At 29.0% G+C, this 15,677-nt stretch overlaps 1 protein-coding gene across 7 annotated transcripts in view; it reads right to left on the reverse strand.

The window, feature by feature from the left end:
• Positions 1-15,109, reverse strand: part of LOC100204750 (DNA-binding protein P3A2) — a 32,023-nt gene extending 16,914 nt beyond the window's left edge. For 2 of the 7 annotated variants that reach the window (XM_065818340.1, XM_065818337.1), the window contains exons 1-2: positions 8,886-9,010; positions 52-255 (exon numbers count right to left, since the gene is read on the reverse strand). In XM_065818340.1, coding sequence (XP_065674412.1) covers positions 52-253 — 202 coding nt within the window. In that variant the 5' untranslated portion in view covers positions 254-255; positions 8,886-9,010. Of the gene's footprint in view, positions 1-51; positions 256-934; positions 1,039-8,139; positions 9,011-15,035 lie in introns of those variants that run through there. The other 5 variants (XM_065818341.1, XM_065818343.1, XM_065818342.1 and 2 more) reach the window with 5 other exon arrangements.
• Between the last annotated feature and the right edge of the window lie 568 nt (positions 15,110-15,677).

The raw sequence follows: 15,677 nt of genomic DNA on the forward strand, positions 1-15,677 counted from the left end.
TAACTACTTATGAGAAATAAAACAAAAAATTAATACTTAAAAAAAATTTACTTGTTGTTGTTGTTAAAAGATCAGAATCATCAAACGATGCAGATTCAGGTGAAGACGGTTCATCTGACATATCATCAGACATGGAGCCAACATGATGATGCCCCATAGAAAGAGAGTTGCTTCTTTGAATATTTCCATGTACTTGTACATGAGTCATATCTTCTAATTTAACAGTAGTATGCTGATGAATACGCTGGTCCATGACTAAACAAACTTACATTGATTAGTATTTACATTGATTAGTATCCTTATTTAAATATAAGTAATATAAATAACAATTACATATACATATATATATATATATATATATATATATATATATATATATATATATATATATATATACACACACATACATATCTTTGCTAGCCTTGCATGATAAGTCATTGATTACTTCATATTAATACTACATATATTGAGCCAACTTATAACCACAGTTATAAGTTGGCTCAACAAAAAACAGTTTTAAGTAAATGTGTGTGTGTATGTAAGTATGTATGTATACTTGTATGTATATATATATTATATATATGTATATATTATATATAAGTATGTATGTATATATGTATGTATATATATATTATATATATATATATATATATATATATATATATATATATATATATATATATATATATACAAAATACTACAATATATTTCAAACAATAATACAAATTATTAAAACTTATTTAAATTCAGGTACAAAAAAATAAAAACATAGAAATTTACTGCTGTGTACAATTCACTCCACATATATATATAAATATATATATATATATATATATATATATATATATATATATATATATATATATATGTATATATATTTATATATATATATATATATACACACATATATATATTTTTTTGTTAATTCACCTACCCAAGGCCGATAAGGCCACTACAGATGAGGAGACTACTTGTGGTTATAACCCTCTCTCAACTCTATAATTCCGAAACACGAACCTTGATGAACAAGGACTCTGCCTGGAGAAACAAATTAGTATACATACATTTAAACATACATACATACATACAATACAACATACATACATACATACATACTTATATACATGCATACATGCATCAAATTGAGTTTCACCTGACAACTGTAAGTCAACCCTCTTTGTCCACTTAGCTTGAGAGTCATTTTTCAAATGAAAAGTTTAAAAATAACAACCACACTATATATACCATACATGCCTTTGTTTTTTAAACTTTTTTTTTTAACTCGGGGAGTTCAATAAAAAAGTTAAAAAAAGATTTTGTCTTTCTTGTTGGCTACAAAATTGTTAACTACAAATTAAATTGTTGGAGCCAAATGGCCTTCGAATCAACAGGTGTTTTAGGTGTTTTCTTCAACAAAATAAGAGAAATATTAATGATTTAAGATATTTCCGCATTTTGGCAAAAAGCACAAATTTATACTAAGAAATTTAACCACAGTGTAGAGAAGTTACTGAAACTGAATAATTAATGGAAAGGCTTCCAAAAAATTACAAGAGAAAAATTACAAAAGTAACAACAAAAATTGCAGGCAAAGAGAAAGTATAACGAGATATCTTTGTAACAATATGGATGATCCGTTTGACATAGTTCATTCAGGAAGAAAAGGCACTGAAGCACACTGCAGTCAAAACTGCCAGGAGAAAAAGAACTTATGATGAAATGGAACAACATTTTGGTACTTTTAGTTTTCTACATCAAAAACTGATGATATCAGTATTAAGACAATGATGGTGTTGACAACATTGAAAGTTCTCTTACCATTGATTACAAATATCAACAGCTGCAGCAGCAGGAGAAGTTCCAACAACACACACATTGCAATTTTTACTCTTCATTTTGTGGAAATTTTTAATAGGTATAAAGTTGCTAACAAAAACCGGGTTTGCATTTTAATACAGCAAACTTTAATACATCATTTTAATACAGCAAACTAGACTACAGCAAAAGCTTTCAGGCGCAATACTGAAAATCTAGTGATAATACACACTTCTTTTCAACACTTTAAACATTTTTAAGAAGCACTCAAAAACTCAGTAAAAATTTAGCATAAATGATTGCAAAGAATTATTGCTACATTAGGATGGAAAGCTGCTCCTAGCACTCACTGATGTTGAAAAGGTTGATAGACTAGCAATAATAGTAACTTTTTAAAGTAAGGAGTTTAGGTGAAAATAATGCTATGGTATGTTTACCAAGCAGTGAAGAAGTGGAGTTTAATCTAAAAAAAAAAATACAACAACAAGCAAACTGATTAATTATTGAGATATTTATCCACAAATTAGTAGGCTGCTATAAAGAAATTTTCTAACCATCTCAAGTACCTAATTACCAAAACTGGTTCTCTTGACATTTTTAATAACAATGTTTCATCAAATATGGATCAAGTTTTGCTCTACAAATATATTTAAAAAAAAACAGAAAAAAAACAAGAGATTTTTCCACAAAAAGACAACAAAAGTTAGTATGAAAGGATGATCCTGGTTACAAAAGCATATAAATACTAGTGACTAATATTTATACCAAATAATGACTCTAACTATAAAACCTACACTCACCTTAATCTTAAGTATTTTTTTAGATATAATGTCTTTTCTAATGCATTTTTAAAATATTCTAATCAATGTTTTAAAGTACTGCTTACAGAAAGTAACTTCTTTTAACTACTCCATTTATCAATTTTTTACTCAGATAGTTAACTTAATACTTAATAGTTAACTTAGTGACTTGTTTTCCAGACAACCCTAATCATTTATCTTCACTCCTTGATTTTTGGTCTAGTCTCTGGCCCAAGCTTATGATCAGTTTCTCCTATATCTTCCTTAGGTGGTTCTGACCATGCAATGATCTCTATAAATGTTTCATTGCGTACTTTTTTTTAGACTCACCCTATCATTGCACTACTTCCCTAACGCTGACTAAGATTCTTTTCATGATTTCCTTCATGATGATTCTTGTGCTGATACTGCATATCTCCCCGCTAATAAATGCGCCTCCTATGAAACCTCCTGGATCTAGGCAGGAATGGAAGCTTTTATTCCTTCTCAATAGTTCAAGTCAAGCTTCATTCTACTCCATAGTTTTTACCTTCTTATGCAGCTGCTCTATCTAATTGTAATCATTTTTTTATCTTTTTCAAAAGAATAACTTTCTTGAGAACAAACAGCTATATATTACTGTAAGAAATTGATGGAAAAAAGTGCTGTCTGATGCTAAACTTTATTATCTCTGAAGTCAGGCTCTAGAGACTTTTGAAAAATCTTCAACAGCCTCAATACAAGGGTAGGTCTAACATTCCATCTCTCATTCACGGGACTGATCTTATTACCTATCCCAAGGATAAGGCAGAACTATTTGTAAATAACTTTTTTTATAATTTGACTCTTGAATCTTATGGTCATCCTCTTCCTTCCATTCCAATTAAACAGGTTACCCATTGCTAGACATTCAATTCACTTTAGAATCTGTTGCTAAAGCCATATCTCAATTAAAATTTTTACAGCTTGTGGTTCAAACAATATTCCTGTCATAGTCTTACAAATCTATTCTCCATAACTCTCATCAACTCTCTCTAAACTATTTAATAAGTGCTTGGCTGAGTCTTGTTTTCCTGCCTGCTGGAAAATACCATCTGTGGTTCCAATTTTCAAAAACATAGTAAATGTAGTTTTTAAAAAATACTCTCATGGTTGCTGCTCAAAGGAGCTATTATCTCTACTACCATCAACCAAAACTCATTCCCACTAGACTCGTCATTCAGCAAAGTCTTATCCGTTTACTGTATCTGTCCCTGCATGTTCTAAAAACTTTAATTTGTGTAGTTTTTTTCCTGGCACTTCAAGCCTTTGGAACTTTCTCCCGTCTTCATATTTTCTTGACTTATACAACCTACAACTTTTCAAGCCAAATTAACTGTTTCCTTGCTCTTTAACTCTATTCTTTCTTTTTTTTTTAAGTCTTTACTTAATAGTGGTTCCTTGCGGCCTTGTTGGGAGTAAATTAAAATAAAAATAAAATAAAAACAGTTTATGTGAAAATGTTTCAGAAAAAGGAGTGAAACTTATTTACAATTACAATCACATTGTTACCAAAAGCAAAACTAAGAAACAATTTGTTTTACAGATTATTGCTATAGACCGTAAAATGTATCCAACTGTAATCTTAAAAGTGTTTGAGAGTCACCTATCATCTTGTCTGATTGAGCTATGCAATATTTTCCCTTTTAAAAATCTTAATACAGCCAACCTGATAAATAATATTCTAAAAAGGCCATCCTAATATATATATATATACATATATATATATATATATATATATATATATATATATATATATATATATATATATATATATATATATATATATATATATATATATATATATATATATGTATATATATTTATGTATATATATATATATATATATATATATATATATATATATATATATATATATATATATATATATATATATATATATATATATATATATATATATATATATATATATACAGTCAGTATACAGTCAGTCACAAAAGTTTTCGTACACCTTACAATTTAGAGAAAACACTTAATAAAAACCATTTTAAATGCAAAAAAATAGTTTTATATCAAAGTAACAAGAATATATCGTACAAGAAATGAAATATAATTAACTAAATAAAAATATTTATTTGTAAAATTTAAAAAGTTTAATTTTTGAATTTATAATATGTCACAAAAGTTTTCATACACTAAACAAAACTTGTATAAAAAACAAGAATATGAAAAATTAAAAAATCTTTAGTATTTTGTTGAGCATCCTTTGGCATTTACACAAGCTCTTAATCTTCTGTTCATCGATGACACTAATTTTTTGGTGTAAGAAGACGGAATTTTATTCCATTCTTCTAGTAAGATATTTTTTAGCATATTACCATTTATTATTCTGTTTCCTGACTTGTCTGTCTAAATAATCCCACACATTCTCTATTGGGTTAAAGTCTAGTGATTGGGGTGGAGAATGCAGTTGTTTTGGAACATTGTAGAGCAACCATGATTTTACAACATAAGCAGTGTGTTTTGGATCTCGATGCTGTTGAAATATCCAATTATTTTCTAACTTTAATTTAGCAGCATCTGATTTTAAATAATTTTTTATAATGTCCAAATATACCCAGCAATCTATTTTAGGCTGAGTAAATACCAAACTCCCCATTCCAACTGCAGCCATCAATCTCCAAACCATCACACTTCCACCTCCATGTTTCACTGTCGAATTAAATTTTTTTCTTCTAGTTCTGTATTCTTTTTTCTCCATATTTTTCCACGGCTATCAGGTCCGAAAATGTTAAATTTACTCTCTTCAGTAAATAAAACTTTGTTCCAAAAGTGTTCATCTTCCTTTTCATACTTTTAGGTGAACTCAAATCTTTTTCGTCTATTTTCTACACTTATAAACAGTTTCTTTCGAGGTACTACAAAAATTTTTACGAGGTAAAAATTTTTGGTCCGCCACTTCTTGGTAAGGTATTAACAAAACCAGTCATTTTAAATTTTTTAACAATACTTTGAACAGTGGAATGTGTTTTACCAACAATTTTGGCAATTTGACAAAGAGATTTTTTTTCTTTATGGAATTTTATTATTAATTCATGCATGTCATTAAACATGTGATGTTTCGTATTTAAACTCGTGTTTATAAATAAATTTTTGTTGAAAAAATTATTATTATCTTAATAAAAATCTATAAACGAACAAATTTAAACAAGTTTTAACCAACTACTAAGGAATTGCATTTTATTAGGTATTAGTTTTATTAGTGTACGAAAACTTTTGTGACTTATTATAAATTCAAAAATTAAACTTTTTCAGTTTTACAAATAAATATTTTTATTTAGTTAATTATTTTTTCTTGTACAATATATTCTTGTTACTTTGATATAAAACTGTTTTTTTGCATTTAAAATGGTTTTTACTAAGCATTTTCTCTAAATTGCAAGGTGTACGAAAACTTTTGTGACAGACTGTGTATGTATGTATATATATATATATATATATATATATATATATATATATATATATATATATATATATATATATATATATATATATATATATATATATATATATATATACTCTTATGTCTTTAACACAAGGGAACATTTATTATTTTTTGGAAACTTTTTTCACCCACTCTAAGCTTATTAAGACCTCTCTGTTTATTGACTTTTACTTGTTATCAACAAAAAATTTATATATTACTGACAGATCTCAACAGATAAAGATTGGTAGTTCTTTATTTGATTCGATTTGAATGGTTAGTGGTGTACCTCAGGGTAGTGTGCTAGGACCAACTTTGTTCTTTATATTTATTAATGACTTATTATCTGTAGTAAACAATCTCGAGTGTACAATAAAACTTTTTGCTGGTGATTTAAAGTTATACAGTTCTTATCATGATATGAATCATAGCCACGATTTAACTGCTGCTCTTGATAGAATAATTATTTGGTCAGATATTTCGCAAATGCCAACTAACAGCAAGAAACGTTTTGCACACAGATAAACACTTACTCCAATGCATAGTATTAATACAAGTATTAATGCATAGTTTTAATTACAAGTTAGGTGATTGAATTTTAGATTGGTCATCTAACCCAAAAGATCTTGGAGTAACTATGAAATCCTGCCACATTGCCAGAGACATTTATGCAGCAAATACTAGAGCATACCTAATCTTAAAATGTTTTAAAACTCGCAAACCTAGTATATTAGTACGTGCATTTACCACTTATATAAGACCAATTATTATTGCTCTCCAGTTAAAAGATTCAAAAAAGATTCACACAAAAATCGCTAATCTTAATTGTTTAAGCTATTATAGCTATTTACAGCTGCTTGGTTTGGATGCTTTAGAGCTCAGATGTTTAAAACATGACTTAGTTATATGTTTTAAAATTATGCATAGTTTATATAGATAAAAATTCATTTTTTGAAATTACCAATATTAAATATACTTGTGTTCATATTTATAAGATTCGCAAGCAATGACGTCAACTTGACATTCACAAATGTTTTTTTTTTAACGAGTAAATATCTGGAATAATCTGACACCAAAAGCTGTAAACGCAGACAACATTTGTATGTTTAAAAATGAAATAAAATTGTGCAATTTTGATAAACACTGCTTCTATGAAGTAAATGAATGAATGAAATCTTGAATGTTATTACTATAAACTATATTTGTTCAATATGTACATTCTTTTAGGGGCATATTGTCAGTATCTATTTATTGGACCTGTATACCCTTTAGAACATGTAATTTTTAAACTTGTTCTAATAAATCTTTATCTATTTATCTATTTATCTATCTCAAAACTCGGACTCAAAAATTAGAAAATAATCATTTCAATCACCAATAAAAACAAAAACTTTCAGTGTCCACAGGTTTTAAAAATTGTCGGCCAAGTAAACCTCGATTTATTGAAAATGAGCTTTTGGTTTATTTCTCACAAAAGTATAAAAATTATATCAGCATATTAAATTCTATTGAAATTATGATAAAACAGCTGTTAGAAAATGTGCAAGTCACTCTATAAACGAACATATGAATTAAATAGTTTTATGTATTTTGTAAAAAATATTAGTTTGGATTCATAAATTGAAATGTTTTCTAAAAGATACTTATATTGTAACATAAAAAAACTGTTTTTATTGAACCCTCTTTATTCCCACCACCCCTTGTATTAAGGATCCAAGAGTATATATGTGTGTATACACACACACACACACACACACACACACACACACACACACACACACACACACACACATTATCATATTTTGACACTATTTACTTAAACTTTGCTTAAAAGCTCTAAAAGCTGTTTAGGAACTTCAAAAGAATCTTGGAGAAAAAAGTCCTTTAGGAATCTATTAGTTCTAGAATTTATCAAAATTGATAGACTCAAGGATCTGGGTAAAAATAATGAATATTTGACAATAAACATTTAACATAGTTCAAGACTTTGTACACCTGCATGTGTTATATGCAATATATAGATTGTTGCATAATTAAAAGATGTTAAGGAAATTTTCAAACCTTGCAAAACTTATAGAAACCAACCACCAGAATACTATTCTTGCATCTAGTTTAGTTTTCAACATCTTTTAGAATCTGAAATTTCACCAAATTGCTACAAATAAACATGCAAATATGCATGCCTAGTGATCCATTTGATACAACAGTGTTAAATTGAATAACAGTATTGATGATTAAAAAAAAACAATTCTACTACACTTTCCTTTATAGCTTGTTTTACTTTTTCCTTAGGCTTTTGTATTAAGAATTTTTTTTTTAACTTTACTCAACAAAAGAAAAATTTCACCCAACAAAAAAAAAGGACAACACAAGACTTAAAAAAAATTAAAAAGGAAAGCATGATAATAGTAAAACTCAACAGAATATTTTCTTTATTTAAACTTTTAAAGCTTTTATAACTTCGTTATTTTCGGTATGTTTGAAATTAATTAAATAATATCGACAATATTTTTTTAACCACTAAGGTAAAGTTCGAAAAACTTGAGGTAAACTTGAAGGTAAGTTCGAGGTAAAGTTTGAAAAACTTAAGGTAAACTTGAAAAAACTAAAGTAATTTGAAAAAACATTGGGGTGAATTTATTACTTATCAGTAATTTTAAGATTTGAACTTTGAAATTTAAAGCTCATAAAAAATTAAAGGTCATGAGAACTTAGCAAGATTGGAATAAAATTTTAGTATAATTCACGAGCCCTTTTACTTAAGATTCTCAACTTAACTCTTAACAATGTAACAATACAAGACTTACTTAATGTTTTGATGCGCAGAAGTACAAATTTTTCTTGCGTTACAATCTACGAGTCTGCTCCGTCGATTCAAACCTTCCTGAGCATGTGCGGGTAAAAAAACGTTTTGTTTCTCGAGGTTTATTTGCCTTTAAATAAATATAGGTCATTTATTTTATAATCTATTACAAGTCGGTGCGTCCAACTTTACATTCGATGCCAGGTTTTTTTAAAAGCTTAAAATTCTGTTTTTGCTTTTTAAAGTGCGTTAAATTAAAAACGCTAGAAAGTTATCAAAAAATAAAAATAAGATAATCAAAAACTTTACCTATACAGTTTTTAGAAACAGCTAAGTTTTCATATTAGGTCACTAAAAACCTTCTAAAGGTTTCTGATTCAAGAAGCCTATTTTGATAATAAGCCTTTATTCAACAAGCAGCCGCGCCGCTGTAGTTAAAGTTCTGGCTCAGAACTAAGAGGTTTGAAATTCGATGCCGGCTTTGGCCAGATAAACGTCATTTGCATGGAAGGACGCGTGAACTTTCTAATTTTATATTGACTTACCAATATTATATAGGCAAAGTAGCATTTTTTTTTCAATATTTTCTTGGGTTTGTCTTTTGTATTTCGTAGATTAACGTGTTCATTTTATTATTTCATAATGGTATTGCACGTCTGGCAACACGCATAAGTGGTACCTAGCATCTCTTAAAATAGTCTACTACATTCTCTCAGTGGTTAACATCGTTTGAAGTTTAGTGGTAGTGTTACTTCGTTTCTAATTCATTGTTTGGATGTCTCGAGAATATAAGAGTCACCCTTACAAGTTTTGTTATGTATGTGGCAACTTCACAACCAAATTACAACGACAAGCAATTGCACCCAACATCAAAAAAGTATAACATCTTTACTTTGGTTGCCACCTAGATGACCTAGATGAACCATAGACGCTACAACAAATCTGCTCTGGTCGTTCAAACGGATTGCGCAATAGGGTGAACAAAAAGAAATCTTTAATGCCGTTTGCCATACGCATAATATGGAGGGAGCCGAGAGGTCATCATGCAGGTTGTTATTTTTGTAGAGTTAACAGGACCGAACTTTCTGCAAAGAACAAACAAAATATTGTTTATTCACTCATGGACTCATCACGTAGACCAGTGAAACATTATCAAGAATTACCCATTCCAATACCTCAAGACGATGATGTCAATTCCATTTATTATTCTAAGGTAATGCGGATAGTTATGAAGGTACTAATTACACATCGAAAGGTAGAAATTTTGAGTCAAAGCTGTTAACCCAAAGACATATGAATGATCTCATTAGAGACCTATCACTGTCTAAATAGAAAGCCGAGCTTCTTGCTTGAAGACTATCTAAGAAAAATTTACTAAAAAATATTAAAAATTATTTACCTAAAAAATTTTGTATCAGTTACTACTGAAAACGGAACTTAGCAACATACTTTACAGTAGATGATCCTCTCTGTTATTACCATGATGTACATGTCAGATATCTGACTGGCTTCTCTTCATCGATTTGTCGCAGAGAAGCTTGAAAGCAGTACTTTTGCATAATGGAAATGCTAAGCCATCCATTGTTGATTCTGTGCATTTAAAAGAGACAAATGACAATATGGATGTACTACTTAGGGCAATCGAATATGACAGTCATTAATACAACATCTGCAGAGATCTTAAAGTTATAGATATTTTAATGGGTATGCAAGCAGGATTAACAAAGTATTTGTGTTTCTATAGGACAGCTGCGCCACAATATAACACTACAGCAAAAAGACTTACATATTTTCAAAGAATAATCAGTCTCTAATTTGTTAGTTAATCCCTAAAAGTTCTTCCTACCACCTCTCCACACTAAACTTTATTTAATAAAGAATTTTGTTAAAGCAATAGATAAAATTAATTTACAAGGGTTCCAATAATTTTTTACAAAATTTTTGAAAGTTAGTGCAGCTAAATTAAAGGAGAATATTTTTGCTGGGCTACAAATTCAGAAGTTTTTAATGGATATTGAATTTGAACAGGCCTACAGTCCACTGAAATTGGAAGCTTGGTTGGCTTTCAAATAGATATGTGCAAACTTTCTGGGAAATAAATGTCTATGCATATAAGGATGGAGTTGAGAATCTCATTGATGCTTATAAAGAAATGGATTGCCGAATGGCTTTGAAAATGCACTTCCTGCATTCCTGCAACCTTGGTGCAATGAGTAACGATCAAAGGAGAACGCTTCCGTTAAGACATTAAAGCTATGAACGTCTCTTATCAAGAGTTTTGGAACGTAAACATAATGGCTGACCATTGTTGGATGTTGTATGGTGAAACTCCAGATCAAAATTTTAAACAACTATTGTACTTGACTATTGTAATTGGTTGTAATTTGTGTTAGGGGAGTGTGGGCATAATGGCATATAGAGGCACAACCATTTTTTAAGAATTAGACCAAGATTATGCGCAGAATTCAACAAAATCAATAAGAAAACGTGTATTTTTTTAAGGCCAAGGCCAAAACAATCAAGGCCAAGGCCAAAATTTTCAAGGCCAAGACCAAGGCCAACATTTTCAAGCTCATGGCCTCAATTTTTGGGCATAAGGCAAGGCTAAGGCCAAGGACTGAAAACTCTGTATGCAAACAAGTTTAAGTTTTAAAAATAAATTTTTTTTGCAAAACTTCGTTTAAATGAAATTAGAAGTAAATTGAGTCAATGAATATAGAACATCTCTTAATTAAAGGTTTATTTATCTGTGATCATATAGTTTTATTTATCGAGCATAGTTTATTTCAATTTTTTATATAGTTTGATTAATGGATTATTTTCGGTATCATTTAAAGTTTTTAATCAGTTTGTACAAATTTCAGAGAATGCTTAGAAAGTAATTGATTTTTCTTTGAGAATTGGCACCATGGCTTAGATCTTGCTTTGAGTGACCTTTTTTGATGCTGCTATCCATTGTTGCTTAAATTTTTTGTCATCTTTAGCTGATTTTTCCTGAACAAAATTCATTTTACAAATGACTGGTAACTCTCGATAACTCGCTGCTAAGGGCAGTTTGCAGGATTATCATCTTTTGAGACAATTTCGATGCCTTTTTGGTTGTAACACTTCATTGCTTTATCGGAGTCGTAAATCGTTGCAAAATCCGGCTAAAGGATAACTCCCTTGCTGTGTTTGTTTATAAATGGAAAAAGAAGTTTCTGAAAACATTCAGCGATGTACAATCCGGAAGTTAAAGTCTTTTGAGTAATGAATGGAGTATTATTATTTATTTATTTTATTTTTCATTTTTTTATACAATACTGTGATATCTGAAGGTATTGTTGGCTTAGCATAGCAACAACCACAAATAGTCATTAAGGCTAATCCAAAGTAGTATCCGTTATTGACCAACATTTTTGCGTACCGAAAGTACTACTAAAGCGCTGAGTTGGCGGTGGCAGGATTTAAACTCGTATTGCACAACCGTCTGGGTTTTAACTTTTTGTTTGCTGCTCTAACTAATTGAGCTATAGAGCCACAAAGAGCAAATTACTTGTCACACAAAGATTTATGGAGCAAATTTTTCAGTCTGAATATACTTAAATTTGTTGCTGACATCTTTTGAATGATAATAACATTGATGGCCGGGCAACAGTGAGAAATTCTTTTCGCAGAAAGTTTTGTAGTCCTCAATAATGCATAAATTTTCTCGGTTAAAAAGTTTGACAAGGATCCTTGCAAGGCGAATTTTTTGTAGTTCTCCATCAATTGATCGCTTTGGAGTTTTTTTCTTGGTGTATGCCTTCAAACCCTTGCCCTTGAGTGCTTTTCTGACATTGGAACGACTGCATTTTAATATTTTAGCGAGATTTCTTTGGGACTGGCATGAATTTCTTGGAATTACCCGGATGCTCGAATTTACTTTGTTTTTATCAACAAAACCTTTTCTCTTTCCCCCGCCTCTTTTTCTTTCGATAGTTTGAGTCTTTTTGTATTGCTTTAATATCTCAGCAAACATTCTGTAGCAAAATTTCAGTTAACCTATAAAGGCATTTGAGCAAACCACTCCAACAAACATTGTTTTAGTGGATTTTCAGTGGACCTATATTGGCATTTTTTAGCGGATCAGTGGAGTTTTGTTCATAGGTTACTTAGTGGACCATTAGTGGCAGCCACTATAAATGTAAACCCGATGACTTTCTGTTATGTTAATAGTAGCTAGACATCAGCTAGCCACTTTTAGAGGCTGCTACTAGTAGTCCATTAAGTAACCAATAAACAAAACTTCAGCGGTCCGCTCAAAATGCCTAAATAGGTCTACTGAAAATCGACCGTTTAATTGTGATTGAGTCATTGCAGACTGGAAAATGATAAAATTTCAGCGAAATTTTATCATTTTCCAGTCTGCAATGACTCAATCACAATTAAACATCACCATGGAAAAGTAATTCCATAAATCTGTTTAAGATACTATCGTGTACAAACTATTTTTTTAAATGAATGTGTGCAGGCAAAAGATGACTAATCACGTTAAAAAGATGATTAATCACGTTGCGTGTGAGAAATAATTGAATAAATAGATCATTTTAATCTATTTTGCTGTATCATACAAAATTGAGGAGCTTTTTTCCTTTTTAACGTATGTTTTCAGCTCCCCCCCCCCCCTAACTTTTGCGACCTTCCTACGCCACTATATATATATATATTTTACATTACCCCACTTACATATATATATATATATATATATATATATATATATATATATATATAATATATATATATATATATATATATATATATATATATATATATATATATATATATATATATATATATATATATATATATATATATATGTAAGTGGGGTAATGTAAAATATATATATATATATATATATATATATATATATATATATATATATATATATATATATATATATATATATTACGCAGCCGTATTTATTGAATTTTACATTACGCCACTATATATATATATTATATATATAGTGGCGTAATGTAAAATTCAATAAATACGGCTGCGTATAAACTTTTTTGAAAAAATATATATTGCTTTTTTTTGTTTTTATTTTAATATATATTATTCGATATTTTGCTGATCTATGGTGATCAACGTCATCAGGTATAATAAATAAAAATCGTAACAAAAAAAATCGTTATAATAAAAACAAATCGTTAAAAAGATAACAAAGTTTTATTTGTTGACGTCAACATTTAAATCCTATTTTGTATCTTCTCATGTTCTTTTCAATGTTTTCTTTTTAATGGTTTGTTTTTATTATAATGGTCTTCTTTGAAACGGTTTTTATTTATAATACTTGATGACGCTGATCACAATAGATCGGTAAAATATCGAATAATATATATTAAAATAAAAACAAAAAAAACCAATACACACTTTTTTCAAAATAGTTTAAAGCAGCCGTATTTATTGAATTTTACATTTCAAGTTATAGTCAGTTTTTTTACGAATTTAGTCAGGTATTTGACACAATTCAGTCGTTTTAAGGACCTTTTTTTTTTCGGAACTAGTCAGTAGTTTTTAAGGATTCACCCCCCTCATTTTGTTTGTAGAATCGCCTCTGTATATATATATATATATATATATATATATATATATATATATATATATATATATATATATATATATATATTTATAAACAAAGAAATTTTATATGGTACTAATAGTTTCATACTTAAGGGATCGTCAATAAATTACGCAACGCGAAGTTTCAATAATAAACAAAACATAAAGTTTAAAAGTTTTCCCTCGCAGAACCTTAGCTTAAATAAAAAATCAAAATAGCCTATTAAGTTTAATGAAAATCACCGCGTAAAAGAGCAAAAGACTTCTGTTTCTGAAATAAATTTAGCGCGCTAAATTTATTTGTATTATTTCTGTATTTGTGTGTATCTGTATTTGAAATGTATATGTATCTGTATTTTTGTATTTGTAATGTATATGTATCTATATTTCTGTATTTGAAATGTATATGAATCTATATTTGTATGTATGTATCTGTACATTTGAAATAAATTTAGCGCGCTAAATTTGCGCAACGCTAACGTTGCGTAATTTATAGATAATCTGTAGCTGAACATTCCAAAATTTGCCAAGGAATATTCCACTCAAGTTGTCAAACAAACGAAATTACCTTTCGCGACAATGGTCTTAACCGGGATGATGGCGATTATGTGACGACGTCATTTTGAAAACCTCTGTTCAAATTCTTACGTCACAAAAAACTCTCTTAAAAAACTCTCTATAAGAAGCTCTTACAAAGAACATTGTTTCGTAAATTTAGACGGTTTTGTATAAAATTATTTTTTATAACGGTTTTTAATATACTTGGTAACGAGGGTACCTATATTCCCTCGAAATATTGTAAAAATAAATATATTTTTACAATATTTCGAGGTTTATTTAAATATAGTTAATCCATAAAAAGAAGTTTTTAAAAAATTATTTGTACAGATAATCCTTAGAGGCAATCATCAGCAATGTAAAGCAAATCAAGAAACAAAAAAATCGTTAAAATATAAAGTTACAGTGGAGTGTCGTCCGTTGTCATAACAATAAATAACAAAAAGAAAAATCTAAAAACGGCTGCCGAATCATCCGTATCGAATTTTGCTGGTCAACATTTAGATATAATTTATTCCTCTCATTTAATAAGTTGTCATTGTTGTAAGATATTATGACATACTTTTCATATAGACATAGGTTGCATCGTTTTATCCTGGGATGGCAAGATCTACAACGTTGTACAATTTTATCAATAATGAACAATAGTATC

This window comes from Hydra vulgaris, chromosome 14, assembly GCF_038396675.1.
Source record: "Hydra vulgaris chromosome 14, alternate assembly HydraT2T_AEP".
Classification (NCBI taxonomy): domain Eukaryota; kingdom Metazoa; phylum Cnidaria; class Hydrozoa; order Anthoathecata; family Hydridae; genus Hydra; species Hydra vulgaris.